This window comes from Colobus angolensis, unplaced genomic scaffold (genome assembly GCF_000951035.1).
Source record: "Colobus angolensis palliatus isolate OR3802 unplaced genomic scaffold, Cang.pa_1.0 Scaffold181, whole genome shotgun sequence".
Taxonomy (NCBI): domain Eukaryota; kingdom Metazoa; phylum Chordata; class Mammalia; order Primates; family Cercopithecidae; genus Colobus; species Colobus angolensis.
The window spans coordinates 4,347,817-4,365,116 of NW_012114944.1; the positions used below are offsets into that span (position 1 = coordinate 4,347,817).

The 17,300-nt window shown below is 41.2% G+C and overlaps 1 protein-coding gene across 2 annotated transcripts in view; it reads right to left on the reverse strand.

Moving 5' to 3' along the window:
• ANKS6 (ankyrin repeat and sterile alpha motif domain containing 6) overlaps window positions 1–17,300 on the reverse strand; it is a 60,223-nt gene that overhangs the window by 16,596 nt on the left and 26,327 nt on the right. Inside the window, exons 11-12 of one of the 2 annotated variants that reach the window (XM_011939490.1) lie at window positions 8,392–8,578; window positions 3,353–3,420 (exon numbers count right to left, since the gene is read on the reverse strand). In XM_011939490.1, the coding sequence (XP_011794880.1) occupies window positions 3,353–3,420; window positions 8,392–8,578 (255 nt within the window). The remainder of the gene's footprint in view (window positions 1–3,352; window positions 3,421–8,391; window positions 8,579–17,300) is intronic. The other variant, XM_011939491.1, reaches the window with a different exon arrangement.

A 17,300-nucleotide genomic window follows, 5' to 3' on the forward strand; every position in this document is an offset into this window, starting at 1 on the left:
GATCTCGGCTCACTACAAGCTCCACCTTCCGGGTTCACGCCATTCTCCTGCTTCAGCCTCCCAAGTAGCTGGGACTATAGGCGCCCGCCACCTCGCCCAGCTAGTTTTCTGTATCTTTTTTAGTAGAGATGGGGTTTCACCGTGTTAGCCAGGATGGTCTCAATCTCCTGACCTCGCGATCCGCCCGTCTCGGCCTCCCAAAGTGCTGGGATTACAGGCTTGAGCCACCGTGCCTGGCCGACCTTCCCAATTCTGACCTCCGTCAACCCTGGGGGATGCCAAACTCTCAGGGCTTATTCTAGGTGGAGAGCACCAGAGACGGAATTCCTCTCCTATGACTACTTGTGAAGGGGTAGCAGGAATGAGGCAGAAATATCCCAGTATCCTTTCAATATTCGTGCCCTATTTTTTTTAAGCAACAGAATCCCAATTTTTAGCTGGGCACATTTCCACACAGTTAAAACATATTTCTGAGTTTCTTTTGCAGATAAGTATTGTCAGGTGATAAACTTCTGGTAAATGAGATATAATAAAGACTGTGTGGGACTTTGGGGAAGTCTCTTTAAAAAGGAGGAAATGTGTCCTTTTGCAGTCTCCTTCCATACTGCTGCCTGGAATGTGGATGTGATGGCTGGAGCTCCAGTAGCCATATTGGACTTTGAGGATACAAGCCACGTATACTAGTGGGGGTGGAGCAGAGAGCTAAAAGGAGCCAGATGACTCATCTCCAAACTTTCTGTGGGAAAAATCACTTTTTGTTTAAGGTACCATTATTTTGGTATTTTTCAATACACATAGTCAAATCCACCTTAATACAGGTAGAAAGATGAAAATTATTAGTCTGTCTTTAGCTTCAATGTGGCAAGATGAGAACATCAATTAACTTCATTCCTCTTCCAAATTCTCACTGACTGTAAGTGCATATTAATGGAGAGAATTGTTTACTGTTGGAAACTAGGGAAAAGTACTATCTACATGCCAGATACTTCCAGGAGTTTCTGCAAGGGACTGAGAAGTACCCATGAAGCTGTGGTGACTGGGTCTGGTGGCAATCAGCAGGGTTAAAACCTCAGTCCTACTAAAGCCTCCAAGGAAAACACTGGGTTGTGGGTCCATACAGAGAGTGCACCCTTACAGTGTAACCAGCTCTTATGTTGCCAGAGAGAAACTAAGTAAAATGAAGAGACAATGAACTCGGCCCCCAGCAAGCACAGGCACCTGTGTCAACTAGAGACGAGGGCACTGCCTCAGCTAACCTCACATGAACCTAACACACACAGAGGTCCTCGGCCAGTGGCTGCCAGCCCTCCTCATGGCTCCGCCTCAGGCCCCAGCTCCCTCCCTGACCCCAGAGGCTGCAGAAACTTCTAGGTGAGTGAGTTATTAAATTAGAGCAGGCCGGGCACAGTGGCTCACGCCTGTAATCCCAGCACTCTGGGAGGCCGAGGTGGGCGGATCACAAGGTCAGGAGATCGAGACCATCCTGGCTAACACAGTGAAACCCCATCTCTACTAAAAAATACAAAAAGTTAGCCGAGCATAGTGGCGGGCGCCTGTAGTTCCAGCTGCTCGGGAGCCTGAGGCAGGAGAACGGCGTGAACCCGGGAGGCGGAGCTTGCAGTGAGCCGAGATCGTGCCACTGCACTCCAGCCTGGGCCACGGAGCAAGACTCCATCTCAAAAAAAAAAAAAAAAAAAAAATTAGAGCAAATCTGCACAGCCTGCCTTCCTCTCCCCGTGAACATTCTCGAAGCTCTGTATGTCAGCTGAAACATACCCCTGTTCCCTATGCTGGGCAACCACAACAACCTCTGAATGAAGGACAGATGAACTTGCAGACATGCCAGGTCAGAAAAAGGGGTAAGGCCAAGAAATCAGAACAAATGTCACCCTGTGAGCCAGAGACACGATACCTCAAGAAGCAGAAGTGTACTTTAAGATGTGTTCTCCTTATACTCCAAGAAGGCATAAACATATCAGCAAAAGCAGGCAGCGATCAGCAATAGGGAAAGATTTCTTGGAGAAAGTCATTGCTAAGGTTTAAAACACCAGGGAGGCAGGAATGGCAGACTGCATATGGCAGAAAAGCAAACAGGAGGAGGAAAGCTACTGTGCCCTCTGTTTGTTTCTTGAACTAAAATACAAGCTCCTCAACTGCATCTCAAGTCTGGTGGGGACAATGAGTGATTCTCATGATTGCTCTGCAATTGTGACAGTTTTCACCTACTAAGCTGCTCACTAGAATGTTCTAAACCAGTGATTATACCCTGGTGGCTGGTGGGCCTGTGGAGGAGTTTTACTTGGCTAAAACAGCAAATTTTTTAACAGCTTACTGAGATATAATTCATCCACCATACAATTCACCTATTTATACAATTCAATGATTTTTAGTACATTCACAGAGTTGTGTAACCATCACCACACACTCAGTTTTAGAACATTTTCATCACCCCTAAAAGAAACCGTGTATCCATTCCAGTCACTCCCTACTCTGCCCATTCCACCCGCCCACCCCTCCACCCAACTCTCTGGCAACCACGAATCTACTTTTCGTGTGTATAGATTTGCCTGGTCTGGACATTTCATATAAATGGAAGCACACCCTATGTGCCTTTTGTGACTGGTTTCTTCCACTTAGCAAGATGTGTTCTGGTTCATCTATGTTGTAGCATGTGCCAGTATTTCACTCTCTTCATGGCCAAATAATATTCCACGGCACAGGCATATTTTATTTATACATTCATTAGTCGATGGACATTTGAGTCGTATCCACAGTTTGGCTTTCATGAATAATGCTGCTACAAGCATTTGTGTACAAGTTTCTGTGTGGACACATGTCTTCATTTCTCTTGGGAATATATCTGGGAGTAGGACTGCTGGGTCATATGGTAACTCTATGTTTAATATTTTGAGGAAGTGCCAAACTCCAAAACAGTACTTTTTTCATGTGAATCTGAATGCTTTTAAACACACAGCAACTCTCTCAGACCACCACAGACCCTAGATCCAGACACATAACACAGGTTCCTTAGGGTTTACTATCAGCCCACTTTAAGCCTGTAAGTCTGCCAGTCAATCACACACAACAAAAAAAGGTTTTCAGGACAGAAATAAACTTTTCTAAAGAAAGTAGTGCTCAAAATTACAAAATTCTATCATAACAAAGCTAGCCATAAGTCCCCAGGATTTCACAATAACAAACTGATCTAAACCCGCTGAGCATGAATTCTATTTCCTCAGCTGTCTCAGTGCAAGAGATCAATTTAGGCTAGCAAAATGAAAACCTACACATTCAGACAAAAGTTTTCTTTTACAGTAAGATTTAAATTGACATTCAAAAAGAGCATTCTTACCTCTTGTTCCTCAAAAATGGGCTGGTATTTCTCAAGTGATAATTTCTTAAGGATTCCGGTCAGTTCATCTTCAAGAGGGAAAGGTGAAAAAAAAAACATTTTAGAATTTGGTAACATGTTATCAAAAAAGTGGTCTTCAAACTTCTATAAAGTAGTGGTAATCTTATTTCAAATGAAATTCTATAAGAAACACCAACACAGAAAGCTGATCTCAGTTGGGCTCCTGCAGATGAGGCTGGAGGTGGGTCCTGAGCTACCTGCACCCTCTTCCCCTCAAGGTAGGCCCTCAGCAATTGACAAAACCCCATGTAAGGCTGCAAAGACACAGCGAGTCTGGGCCAGGACTGATTCCCTCCAGAATGCGACCCTCAAGTTCTGGGAGTTGCAGCTGCCAGAACTAAAACTCTGCCTTCTGTGCGAGAAGGCACCGTAAATGCCAATGCCTGCAGTAAATGCCAATGCCAGCAAGTCCTCAGCTAGTGTGAGGAAGAACTTAAGAAAGAAGGTGGTGGGCTTCAGAGCAGAGCCAGGGTTTGGCCCAAGTGTGCAGAGGCTGTGATCTTCCTGAAGGAAAAAGGCATCTATGTGGAACAGCAGAGCCAGAAGGGCAAAAGAGGATGATTTGGGGTGTCAGAACAGGAAGAATAAAGAAAAGGAGAGAAAACCAGCACCTTGGGGCTTGGGGAAATAATTCACTCACACATTCAATCGTGATTTGCCAAACTAGGCACTGGGGACTCAACAGATACCAAAACAGACAATAAGAAGGCTGACAGGGGCCAGGCAGGTGGTGTATGCCTGTAATCCCAGGGCTTTGGGAGGCCAAGGGTGAAGGATCACTTGAGCCCAGAAGTTCAAAACCAGGCCTGGCACTATAACGAGATTTCATCTCTACAAAAAATTTAAAAGTAATTAGCTGGGTGGTGTGATGTGTGTGCCTGTAGTCCCAGTGACTCAGGAGGCTGAAGCAGGAGGATCACTTGTGCCCAGGAGTTTGAGGCCGCAGTAAGCTGCAATTATGCCACTATGCCATGGCACTCTAGCCTGGGCTACGAAGCAAGACCCTGTCTCAAACAAACAAACAAACAAAGGCTGATAGGCAAGACAGCAAGGAAGAAGAGAGCAGCATTAAGGTAGATGACAGCATTTCCAGTTTTACAAACGCTGTTTTACAGAGGATGGTCACGGGAAGACTCTCTTATAAGGTGACCTATGAGCAGTAAATGAAGGAGTGAGTTATGCAGATATCTGGAGTAAGAGCATTAGGCAGCATCCAGACAGGGAAGAGCAGGTGCAAAGGTCCTGAGGCAGTGGATGCAGCTTAAATAAGTGATCAGGGGGCTTGGGTTCCTTCTTTTCTTAACTCATGCTCCCTCCCTCCCTCCCCCACTTCCTTTCCTTCCTTCCAGCAGTGACTACCACTGTGCCCAACGGACACTGGGTAGCAAGGATGGAGAGATCCCTGTTGTGAAGCTCAGTGTGGCTGGGAGGATAGGATGAGGAGGGTGAAAGCTAATACACAGTGCTATCAGTCAGCCTGTACATGGATGAACCACTTGCTCTTTACAACACCAATGAGGTAGATCCTATTACTGTCCCCATTCACAGATGAGGAACTGAGGCACAGAAAGGCTCGATACCACATCTTGGGTGAGGTCATCCTGCTAGACTGTGGCAGAGCAGGGAATGAAGACCAGTGGTCTAGCTACTAGGCCTGTGCTAGGCACCTGCTCTCCACTTTTCTCATGGGTAGTGCATGCTATGGTGAAGAGCAAGAATAGGGCGAGGTGGGGACAAAGAGGACAGCTGACCCAGCCCAAGGGAGTAGGGAAAGCTTCACAGTAGAAAGGCTACTGAGTGAGGACGTATGAGACAAATCAAATCCCAATCCACACATCTGTTGTATTTCATGACACTAAACCTTTGCTCTTGCCGTTCCCTACACATGCAGCCTTCGTCCAGAGTGCCGTGCTGGTAAATGCTTAACAACTGGTTCTCGGGGGGAAGATGTATGCATGTATACAGGCACATAAATCTATTGCAGATTTTACTAATATAAATGATTTATAGCACACAATTTACAAATAATAAAACATATAATATTCTTTCTTATAAATTCCATATAGCCAATTGATTCTCACCAAATGCTTTCATTTGTTTTTGCCCTACTCTTGTACCCACAGCCAAGGAATATGTTTCCAACATGAACGCTGGCTGAGAGTTTTGTTTACATAAACAAGAAAGATAAAAAGAAACAATAAAGACTTAATGTTGGAACTTCAGGTGAGCAACTTGGCTGAATCAGATAACGATTTTCAAATACTGGAAGAATATTTTCTCAATTTTTTGTGCAATTCACAAGATAACAGTTACAGACACAACATTCTTTTAAGTTTAATCCTCATTGTTAACATTTTTCCATCACTGCCTAGATTACAAGTAGACAATATCTATAAGACAACAAACCAAGCCCTGGATTGCTTGCAACCAGGGAGGTTGAGGCTGCAGTGAGCTGTAACCGTGCCACTGTACCCCAGCCTGGGTGACAGAGTAAGACCCTGTCTCAAAAAAATAAAGCAAGCCCTGATTGACGGCATTTGCCAATTTCCATGGTATGAATACCCCCATCATAGCCAATTTCAATCTAATGTCCCTGAGAGTGAAGCTGAGCAGAGATGCGCAGTAGGAATGCATCATTATGGGGTATTCACGATGCAGATATAAGATATACACAACCTCAAGAGCACAGATAATAAAATATACAAAAATGAGTAAAAAATACATTTTAAGTACAATATACTGTTATATTTCTATAATGTAGTTAATTCTAAGTCCATGTAATTTGTAAATAATGGTTGTGTTTAACAACCAGCTTGGGCATTTCCTACAAACTGAACAGTCAGCTCTGGCACCTGACTGCCTGTCTCTTCCCAGCGTCATGGTCCAGCTGGAGTGCCCGTTTGCCAGGGGAGCCTTCCATGGCACATGGTGCTGATAGCAGGTATGACCTCACCTTGTGTTACACTCTAATGTCATTATGTTGAATGTGTCTGTCTCCCTGTGAGTTCCCCTGGGTGCACAGGTTAGGGCACCCAGGGGACTGCCCAATAAAATCTTCTGGAACTAATGTGAGGCTGAGAAGGTGATGCTGTCACAAGCCTTGCTGCTTCTAACAGGTGGAGTCCAGAGAGGAAGAATGTAGATGGAGAGATGAGGCAGGGCAAAGCTCACATGTGTCCTCGACTGGGACCACATATTTCCCAGAATATCATAAAAATAGCTCTTTGGGGATGGATTGCAGCCCCTGGCCTATAACAATCATATACCCACAGGACAAACAGCTTGTGGCCTCAAGACCCAGGAACTCTCAATGGGAAAACTAAGCTTTCTGAACCAGAGAAATTATTCTACAAGGAAAGTGCTATTGGCCCTCTTCTTTTTTCATCCCAATTAGGACTTTGCAAACCATTTTTAATAATGAACAAAAGGGAAAGAGAGTGGGTATGGGTAGTCCATACAGACATCCACTGTCTCCACTGTTTTTTGGAAAACAATGGGGCATAAAAACCTAACTGAATCTCCAGGGGCTTCAATTCCTGAAAACCTCAGAGGTGGGAGAATTCACGAGTGTGGAACTCAAGACTCCACATAGAAAATACGGATGGGGAGGAATGAGTTTGCTGGTGAACCTCTGAGGCCTTGATAAATGATCACACTGGATATCACAAAACAATAAAAGTAGCCCCCAAATAAGTAGGATACCAGTGGCAGCACGCATTTATCAACTTAGTACAGACTAGAGCCTGTGCAGGTGATTCCAACTTATCTTGCTCAGCAGAACCTGCTCAGCACCCTCCTCCTCAGCAGCTGCAGCGAGCTGCCCACAAATGCATTTGTGAGGGCCACATACACAATCAGATTTTCCTCCCTGCTGATTTATATTCCTCGATTTGCACCTGCCTGGGCCCCAGGTCTCACCAAAGCTCCCTTCCTCTTTCCCCCCTCCCAGCTCCTAGCGGCCACTAGACGGCAGTTTAAAAGGATGAGATTCCTTTCTTCATCTGCCTTTATCTTTCCTGGGGCCTGAGTGCAAAGCCTCTGCTCCTGCCCTACCACCCACTCCATCTTCCCTCATCATTCCCGCATGGGGGCTGCAGAGGCTATAATTCACAAGGCAGGTTCCGAGGCTCTCCTGGCTGCAGCAGACATCAACTGCTTTTGCTTGCCCTCACCCATCCCCCTCCTCCTGGAAACAGTATTTCCAAATTTTCCTTTGAGGAACTATTTCTCTCCCACTTCCAATACACAAATGTCAGCAGGCTGGACCCCAACTCCGCTCCAAAGCAGACAACTGACCCAAGGGGCATGGCCAATCAACACATTCCACCCCTGTGGACACAGAGATAGCCAAGGATGGGCAACTGACCCAGGTCATTATAAATACAGCTAAGCCAATGGCCTTACTTGGGATTTTGCTGGACCTACTGAGAAAGTAGCACTCTTTCTGCTGGGGTTGAAAAATTAGTACGAAGACAAAACTATGCCTGAAGCTGCTTGCCACCACTTGGAGAAAGCCTACGTGAGACCTGGAAACACTCCCAAAGCACCTGGATTCACGCATGGCTGAAGGACACCCTAGACACTTCCATCATATGAGCCAATGAAATGTCAGGTTTCATTTTTTTTCCTTGAACCAGTGTGAATGGAGTTTCTCTCACTTGCAACTGAAAGAATCCTGACTGGTACAGGGTCCAGGGAAAGTAAGTTCGTGTTGGAGAAGCATTTCCACGGGTGTATGTTTGTGCATATAAACAAAACTCACCTATACTCAAAAACTCTGAGGGAGCGTACCATACCTTTGCACAGTGAAGACAAAAATACAAGGCAGAATCAGAGAAAAGGAGGGACATGTTTGTTGTAAATTTTCTTAAAACCTGACCTAGGATGGTTATAACAATTAAGGTCACCTTGCAGTTCCTTGCTGCCAGGTCATCATGGTGAGAGGAATAGGTGGGGTTTCAAGCCCTCAGGGGACTCACCCTCATCTGTGATGGTGCCACTGCTGGAGCCCCCACTGCTCTTGGACTGCCGATGGGATGAGGAAGAAGACACTGAAGACTCTGCAGTGTGCCCTTTGGGTGAGGGGGAGGGCGTGAGGGTTGGAGAGGTGCTCTTGGAGGTAGTGGAAGTTCCAGATGGAGGCCTTTTGCTGGTCTCCAATTTCTGCTGAACAGAGTAAGACAAATACATAAGCCATCGCCTGTAGGGTAGAAATGATGAAAACAGACACCCACAACAGGGAACATGGGCGGTATCTGACTCAACACAATGTTTAACCAGGGCTATGAAATCTACTTTTAAAAACATGCAAAGCAGAAACAGCATTATCAGAACAATTAGAGGAAAATCCAACCCTGGAGCAGAGACAGGATGAGATCAAATAGCTGCACGTTATGAGTCAGGAAACCCCGTCCCAGTCCTGCCCTCCAGCTACTTGCGTTGTGTCTTTGGCCAAGTCCTCCGAGCTCTCTGGGCCTCAGTTAACCAGTTGTAAAATCAAAGTGTGGCTTACGGAGGCACAAAGTCTCTTTCTGTTCTTGATGCTCCTTCATCTACACCAGTCACTTCCAAGCTTTTCACCAAAGAACACGTATTCTTCCCTTTTTCTCATTGGTTAGCTTTAAAACAAAGGCTTTTTACATTGAAATAATTCTAGACATATAGAAGAGCTGCACAGATAGAAGAGTTCCCATATACCCCTCACACATTTTCCTGATATTAACATCTACATCATCACAGTATAATGATCAAAACTAAGCAGCTGACATTGACACAACACTATTAACTAAACTACAGACTTCACTGTGTTTCACTGGCATGTTCTTCTCACGTCCTTATGCTGGTCCGAGATCCAATCCAGGACCCCACGCTGCATGAAGCTGAGGTGTATCTCCATAGGCTCCTCTGACCTGTGACAGCACTGTCTTTCCCTGTCTTTCATGACCCTGACATTTTTGAAGTCTTGGTCAGGTATTTTGAAGAATGCACATCATTTTGGGATTGTCTTATGTTTTCCCATAATTAGATGTGCTTGTGAATGTAGGGGGCAATGACCACAGAGGTGATATGCCCATTCAGTGCATCATTATGCAGAGAGGACATAGTATCTGATTACTGGCAATGGTAACCTTCATCACTTACATGAGGGGATGTCTGCCAGATTTCTCCATTATAAAGTCACTATTTTTCTTTTTAATATTATTTGGGCTGGGCGCGGTGGCTCACACCTGTAATCCCAGCACTTTGGGAGGCCGAGGCAGGCAGATCACAACGTCAGGAGTTCAAGACTAGCCTAGCCAATATGGTGAAACCCATCTCTACTAAAAAATACAAAAATTAGACAGGTGTGGTGGTGGGCGCCTGTAGTCCCAGCTACTTGGGAGGCTGAGGCAGGAGAATCACTTGAACCTGGGAGGCAGAGGTTGCAGTGAGCTGAGATCATACCACTGCACTCCAGCCTGGGCAACAAAGTGAGACTCAGTCTCAAAAAATAAATAAATAAATAAAGATAAAAAATAAAATATTATTTGGGAGAAGATTTTTTGGGTAACTATTTATTAAGGTACTGTCCATTAATTTTGCATTCATTGGCGAGTCTCACTGAGGCAAGTGTTACAGTGGTGCTCCCACAGTGATTTTCGATTGCCCTCATTCCTTCCACATTTATTATCTGTAATACTTCTGTAAGGAAGAGTTGTTCTTTCTCTCCCATTTATTTGCTCAATCATTTATTCCTATCAGTATGGGCTCATGGGTATTTTTTATGCTCTGGGCCATAATCCAATATTACTGTTATTTTGTAGCTCATTATTACAGCTTTGGCCACTGGAAGATCTTTTGGGTTGGCTCCTGTACCCTTCTGACATGTGCCATCTTTCTTTTTAAAAGTATTTCCCTACTTTCTGACACCACAAAATACTTTAAGCTCATCTTATATTTCTGTTGACCCAGTACTAGAATAAACCACTTCTCCAAAGCTTTCCAAGGTCCCTTTTATTACAGAACGGTATTTAGAAACCAACATCTGGGCACTAGGTTGCTCACCGGTACTGGGACATCACTGCTTCTAAGTCCTCAAAGTGGACAAAGACACATATACACTAACCCGTGTATACACACATAGCCATATCTACTTTTATATCTACTAACTGTGTGTGTGTGCAACTCTCTGTGTATTTAAAAGCATGCACTCATACTGATTCATACCGATATCTCTGACTTCAATCTAACATCCACAGGTTTTGTTCTAGCATTCTTCCTTTGATTCTGTCTCTGACAGTAAAAACTTTGCTACTTATTTATTCAATCCTGGTATACATGTTAAGCATACATGTATGCAAAAAAAATTTTTAGCCTATATCCTGGTAAGGATAGCAGAATTGTTAGCCCATATGCTGGTAAGAAAAAAAATATCAACTAGAATATAGTACTTGTATACAGTACTTTTTGTCTTTAGCCTAATATCCACTCAACACACAATTTTCTCCTCCACCTCCTACAATGTGGTTAGTCATTCATTTGTAATACACTTAGACCTTTTGTCATAGTTTGTGTTACATCTTTGGTTCCTGGTTGACTTTGTTTTTTTTTTTTTTTTAATTTGCATACAGTAAAAAAAATAGCTCTGCTGCATACAATTCCATGGGATCTGACAAACACAATGTTATGTATCCACCAAGAGAGTACAATACAGAAGAGTTCCATCATCCTCTGAATGTCCTTAAGCGGTCCTTTTTCTAGCTAATCCCTCCTCCTAACCTCAAGCCATAAAAACAAACACTCTATGTTCCATCCTGTGACTAGAAAGGAAAAAAATAAACTATTTTTCCTCTGTTCTTACCCCACAACAATCAACACAGAATGTGTCTGTGACCAAACATATGGAGCTTTCTTCCCCTACACACCAACCAAGCAATCAGTTCTGCAGTGGACACCAGCGGAGTATCCTCCAATTCAAGTCTGACACGATCTATCCAAATACAGCATCAAATCCCAGGAGACTGCCCCCACTTCAGATGCCAACTGCAAGTCCCAGATTACTTCACCTGTGCTTTTGACTGGCTATAAATCAGAGTTCCCACAACTTCCTCTTTGGGTTTGAATAATTGGCTAGTGGCTCACAGAACTCAGGGCAACACTTACTTACATTTACAGGTTTATATGGAATATTATTCAGCCATGAAAAGGATGAAATCCTGTCATTCAAAGTGCTTTTGACTGGCTATAAATCAGAGTTCCCACAACTCCCTCCTTGGGTTTGACTAATTGGCTAGTGGCTCACAGAAATCAGGGAAACACTTACTTACATTTACTGGTTTATATGGAATATTATTCAGCCATAAAAAGGATGAAATCCTGTCATTCAAAGCAACATGGATGGAACTGGAGGACATTATGTTAAGTGAAATAAGCCAAGAATGGAAAGTGAAACACCACATACTCTAACTCATATGTGGAAGCTTAAAAAGATGATCAATGAAAGTAAAAAGTAGAACAGAGGATACTAGAAGGTGGGAAGGGAGGGACAGGAAGAGATTTGTTAAAAGAATACAAAATTATAGCTAGATAGAAGGAGTAAGTTCTAGTGCTCTATACCACTGTAGGATGACTACCGTTAATAATAATATACAGTTTCAAAAAGCTAGAAAGAGGATATTGAATGTTCCCAACACAAATAAATAATAAGTGTCTGAGATGATGGATGTATAATTACCCAGATCTGATCACTATATATTATACGTATCTAAATATCACTCTGTACCCCGTAAATATGTACAATTATTATGTGTCAATGAAAAAAATAAAAATTTAAAGATATTACCAGGATACAAATAAATAAATGCATAGGGCAAGGCATGGAGGAAGGCGCAAGGAGCTCCCACGCTCTTCCTGGGCATACTACCCTCCAGGAGGTCTCCAGGTGTTCAGCTGTTTGGCTCTCTGAACCCAGTCCTTTTCAGGTTTTCATGAGAGCCTCATTACGGAGGCACAACTAATTAAATCATTGGCCACTGATTATCAACTAAACCTTCAAACCCTGTCCCTCTCCCCAGAGGTTGTGGGGAAGAGTGAAAGGGTTGACCCTCTAATCCTGCCTTGGTCTTTCCTGTGACTGGTTGCCATCCTGAAGTTACTTAGGGGCTGCCAGCCATCAGTAAATTCATTAGCACACAAAATGACATCACTTTGGAGATTCTAAGAATTTAGGAATTGTATGACAGGAAACTGGATGAAGACCAAATACACATTTCACAGTTACCACACATCCCTACAGTGTTGCTGTTTCCAGAATGTCATATAAATGGAATCACACAATTTGTAGACTTTTGGGTCTGTCTTCTTTCACTCAGCATAATGCCTTTAGGATTCACTCAGGCAATCGCATGTATCAACGGTGTGTCCCTTTGTGATGCTGTGTTGTGTTCTACTGAATGAATGTACTACAATTAGTTTATCTATTCACCTGTTGAAGAACATTTGGGACGTTTCCAGTTTGGGGTGATTATTTTGTAAAACGAATACAAAGATTCACAGATTTTTGCATGAAGAGAAATTTTTTAAAAATCTACCAAGTAGTCAGCAGTTAGCTGGGTCACATCACAAGTGAATGTTTAGTTTTATAAGAAACTGCCTATCTTTTTCAAGATGGCTGTACCATTTTGCATTCCTATTAGCAATCAATGGGAGTTCTAGTAGTTCCACATTTGTCACCAGCAACTGTACCTTTTTAAATCTTAGCCAGTGTAATAGGTATATAGTTCTCTTAATTATGGTTTTAATTTGCATTATCCTAGTAACTGATGATGGTTAAACATCTTTTCACATTTATATTTTCTTTGATGAAGTGTATGTTCAAATATTTTGCCCATTTTTACATTTACTTTTATTGTTGAATTGAAGGTTCTTTATTTAGTCTGGAAAAAAAGACTTGTTTGTTTTTTATACAGACAGGGCCTCACTCTGTAGCCCAGGCTGGAATGCAGTGGCAACATCACAGCTCACTGCAGCCTTGAACTCTTGGGCTTAAGCAATATTCCCACCTCAGCCTCCCGAGTAGTTGGGACCACAGGCGTGAGCCACTGCACCTGGTTCCTGGATAAAAAACTTTTTCCAGATCTATGATTTGAAAATATTCTCTCCTAGTCTGTGGCATGACTTTTCATTTTCTTAATGGTATCTTTTGCAAGGCAAAAGATTTGAGTTCTGATTAAGTCCAAATTTGCCAATTTTTTCTTTTATGTACCATGCTTTTGGCACTGTGAGATATATATGGAGGTTCCTTTTCTTGCAATATGAACATCCAATTGTTCCAGCACTCTTCCTTGAAAAGACTACCCTTTCTCCACTGAATTGCCTTTGTATCATTGAAAAAAGAATTTAGTTGGCTTGTCTTGTGTGGGTCTATTTTTGGGCTCTCTCTTTTGTTCCACTCATCTATTTGTCTGCCCTTTCGCTAATACCACACTGGAGCTTTATGGTAAGTCTTGAAATTAGGTAGTATGAGCCTGCCAACTTTATTCTTTTTCATACGACTATTACAATTTTTTGTACCTCAATATAAAATTTATAATCAGTTTCTAGATCTCTGTAAAAAGAGCTTGCTGGGATTTTGATTGGGATTACATTTAATCTGTAAATCAAATTGCAGAGAATTGGCATCTTCATAATTGCAAGCCTTCCATCTCTTCATGTATTTAAGCTTCTTTGATTTATCAGTGTTTTGTAGTTTTTGACCTATTGATTCTATATATATTTTATTAGATTTATACCTAAGTATATTATAGTATTATATTCCATATAATACATTTTCACATAACTTCAATTTCATACACGTTAAATGTATTATAAATATTTTTAAAATTTCAAAATAAAAAAATTCTAAATGTCCTAATGCTAAATGTTTATTACTACTGTAGAGAAATACAGCTGACTTCTGGATATTGACCTGTACTGTATCCTGAGACCTTGCTGGACTCACTTATTCATCCTAAGAGCTTTTGTGTAGATTCTTTGGAGTTTTCTATGTGGACAGTCATGTCATCTAAGAACAGAGATAGTTTTGTTTCTTCCTTTCCTGTCTGTATGCCTTTTATTTTTCTTGCCTTATTGTACCACCACTAGTTTTTGGTACAAAGTTGACAGTTGGAGGTAAGAGACAACAACCTTGTTCCCAGTCTTAGGGGGAAAATAATATCTTACCATCAAGTATAATCCTGGCTATGTGTATTTTATGTCAGATTCAGGAAGTTTCCCTCAATTCCTAGTTTGTTGAGAGTTTTAATGATGAATGGATTTTAAATTTTGTTAAGTGCTTTTTCTGCATATTCTTCTTTAGTCTGTTCATATGGTGAAAGCTAATGATTGATTTTATAATGGTGAACGAGATTTGCCTTCCGGGGACGAACCCCACTTGGTCAGAAGGCATTATACTTTCTATTTAATCATGGGATTAGATTTGCTCATATTTTGTGAAGGATTTTTACATTTATATTCATGAGGGCTATTGGTCTGTCATTTTTCTTTTCATGTTAGTCATAAAAATTCATCCTTGTTCTCAATCTTAGGAGAAAAGAAAATCTTAGGGATTTTCTATAATAATATAGGGGTCAATTCTCCAAGACATGCAATCCTAAATGTGTACACAGCTCGTGAAGCAAAAACCAACATAACTGAAAGGAGAAATAGACCAAACTGCAGTTATAGTTGGACACTTTAAAACTCCTCTCTCAGAAATTAACAGAACAAGTAGACAGAAAATCAGTAAGAATACAGAAGACATGAACAACACTATCAACCAACCAGACTTAATTAGACATTTATGGACATTTATAGAACTCCTCTCCCACAACCATAACAACAGAACGCGCTTTCTTTCCAATTGCCTGTGAGAAATTCACCAAAATAGATCACATTCTAGGGCACAAAATAGACCTCAAAACATTTAAAGGGACAGAACTAGAAACAGAGCTATAATCAAATTAAACTAAAATCCCCAATAGCAGAAAGATTTCTGGAAAACAAATAATTGAAAAATAAACAATATGTTTCTAAATAATCAATGGGCCAAAGAGGAAATCTCAAGAGAAGGGGAAAATATTTTGAACTGAATTAAAATTAAAATATATCAAATTTTGTGGGATGTAGAAAAAGCATCACATAGAGGTAAATTTATAGCATTAAATATCTGTATTAGAAAAAAAGGAAGATCTCTAAACTGTAATCTAAGCTTCCACCATAAGAAACTAGAGAAACAAGATAAAACCCAAAGGAAGTAGAGGGAAAGAAATTATAGATAAGAACAGAAATCAATGAAATTGAAACCACAAAAATAGAGAAAATCAATAATACCAAAGTTGGTTCTTTGAAAACATCAATAAAATTGATAAACTTCTAGCCTAACTAATTAAGAAGAAAAGAGGTAAGTCACAAATTACCAATAGCAGGATTGAAAAAGGAGAAATTCCTACTGATCCTATGCAATAAAATGGTAATAGATACATACTATTAACAACTCTATATCCATAAATTCAACAACTTAGATAAAAGTGAATAATTCCTTGAAAGATACAAAGTAAAAAAACTTACTCAAGTAGAAATAGAACACCTGCATAGTCCTATATCTATTAATGAAATTCATTCTGTAAGTTGAAACCTTCCAAAAGAGAAAATGTCAGGCCCAAATGGTTTCCCTGGCAAATTTTATCAAACATCTAAGGAAAAGGTAGTAAGAATTGTACACAGTATCTTCTAGAAAACTAGAGGAGGAGATAATACTTCCCAATTCATTTTATGAGCCAACATGACTCTAGTTTCTTCTTTCAGTACTTTAAAGATGTCACAATACTGTCTTTGATTTGCATGATTTCTGACAAAAAGTCTGCTATAATTCCTATTTTTGTTTCTCTGTATGTAATTTCCTTCAAGAAAAGGCTGCCTTCAAGATTCTCTCTTTGGCTTGTTTTTAGTAGTTCAAACATAATATGGAGGGGTATATTCTTTTTGATATTTACCCCATTTAGTGTTCTCTGACCTTCCTGATCTGTGGTTTGGCATCTGTCATCAATTTGAGAAAATTCTCAACCATTATTTCTTTTCATTTTTTAGGCATTATTTATTTGTCTTTTTTTTTTTCTTTTTGTGGAGAACGGGGTCTTGCTATATTACCCAGGCAGGTCTCAAACTCCTGGGCTCAAGCTATCCTCCTGCCTCTGCCTCCCTGAGAGCTGGGATTACAGGCGTGAGCCATCGCGCCAGGCGGCATTATTTCTTTACATATTCCTTCTGCCCCACCTTTCTCTCTTCTTTTAGGGATTCCAATTATCTCTATGCTATGGCATTTGATATCATGCCATGACTTTTGAGTACGGTTTGTTTTGTATGTGTTTCTTCTTTCTTCTTTTGTGTTTCAGTTGGGGTAAATTCTACTGATCTAACTTCAAGTTCACTGATTCTTTCCCTGGCTGCCTCAAGTCTTCTGAGGTGCCTGTCAAAGGTATTTCTCAACTCCATTACTGTTTTTTTATTTCTAACATTTCCATTGGGTTCTTTCTCATAGTTTCCATCTCTCTACTAAAATAGTTACCCAAAGTTACCCATAAGATCTTGCATGTTGTTTATACTTTCTATTAGGACCTTTAGTATATTAATCTTAGTTATTTAAAATTCCCTGTCAAATATTCTAACACCTTTGTCAGATCTGATCATGATTGCTTCATTTCCAAGGAGTGTGGTTTTTCTTGTCTTTTTGTATGTCTTGTAAATTTTGCTAAAAATTGGACATATTATAGACTGAGATTTCTAAGCATAAATGGATATATCTTTCTTCCTACTAAGACTTTAATGCTCCTTCTAGCTGATTTTATGCCTGAGTGGAAAAAGAAGACCCTCC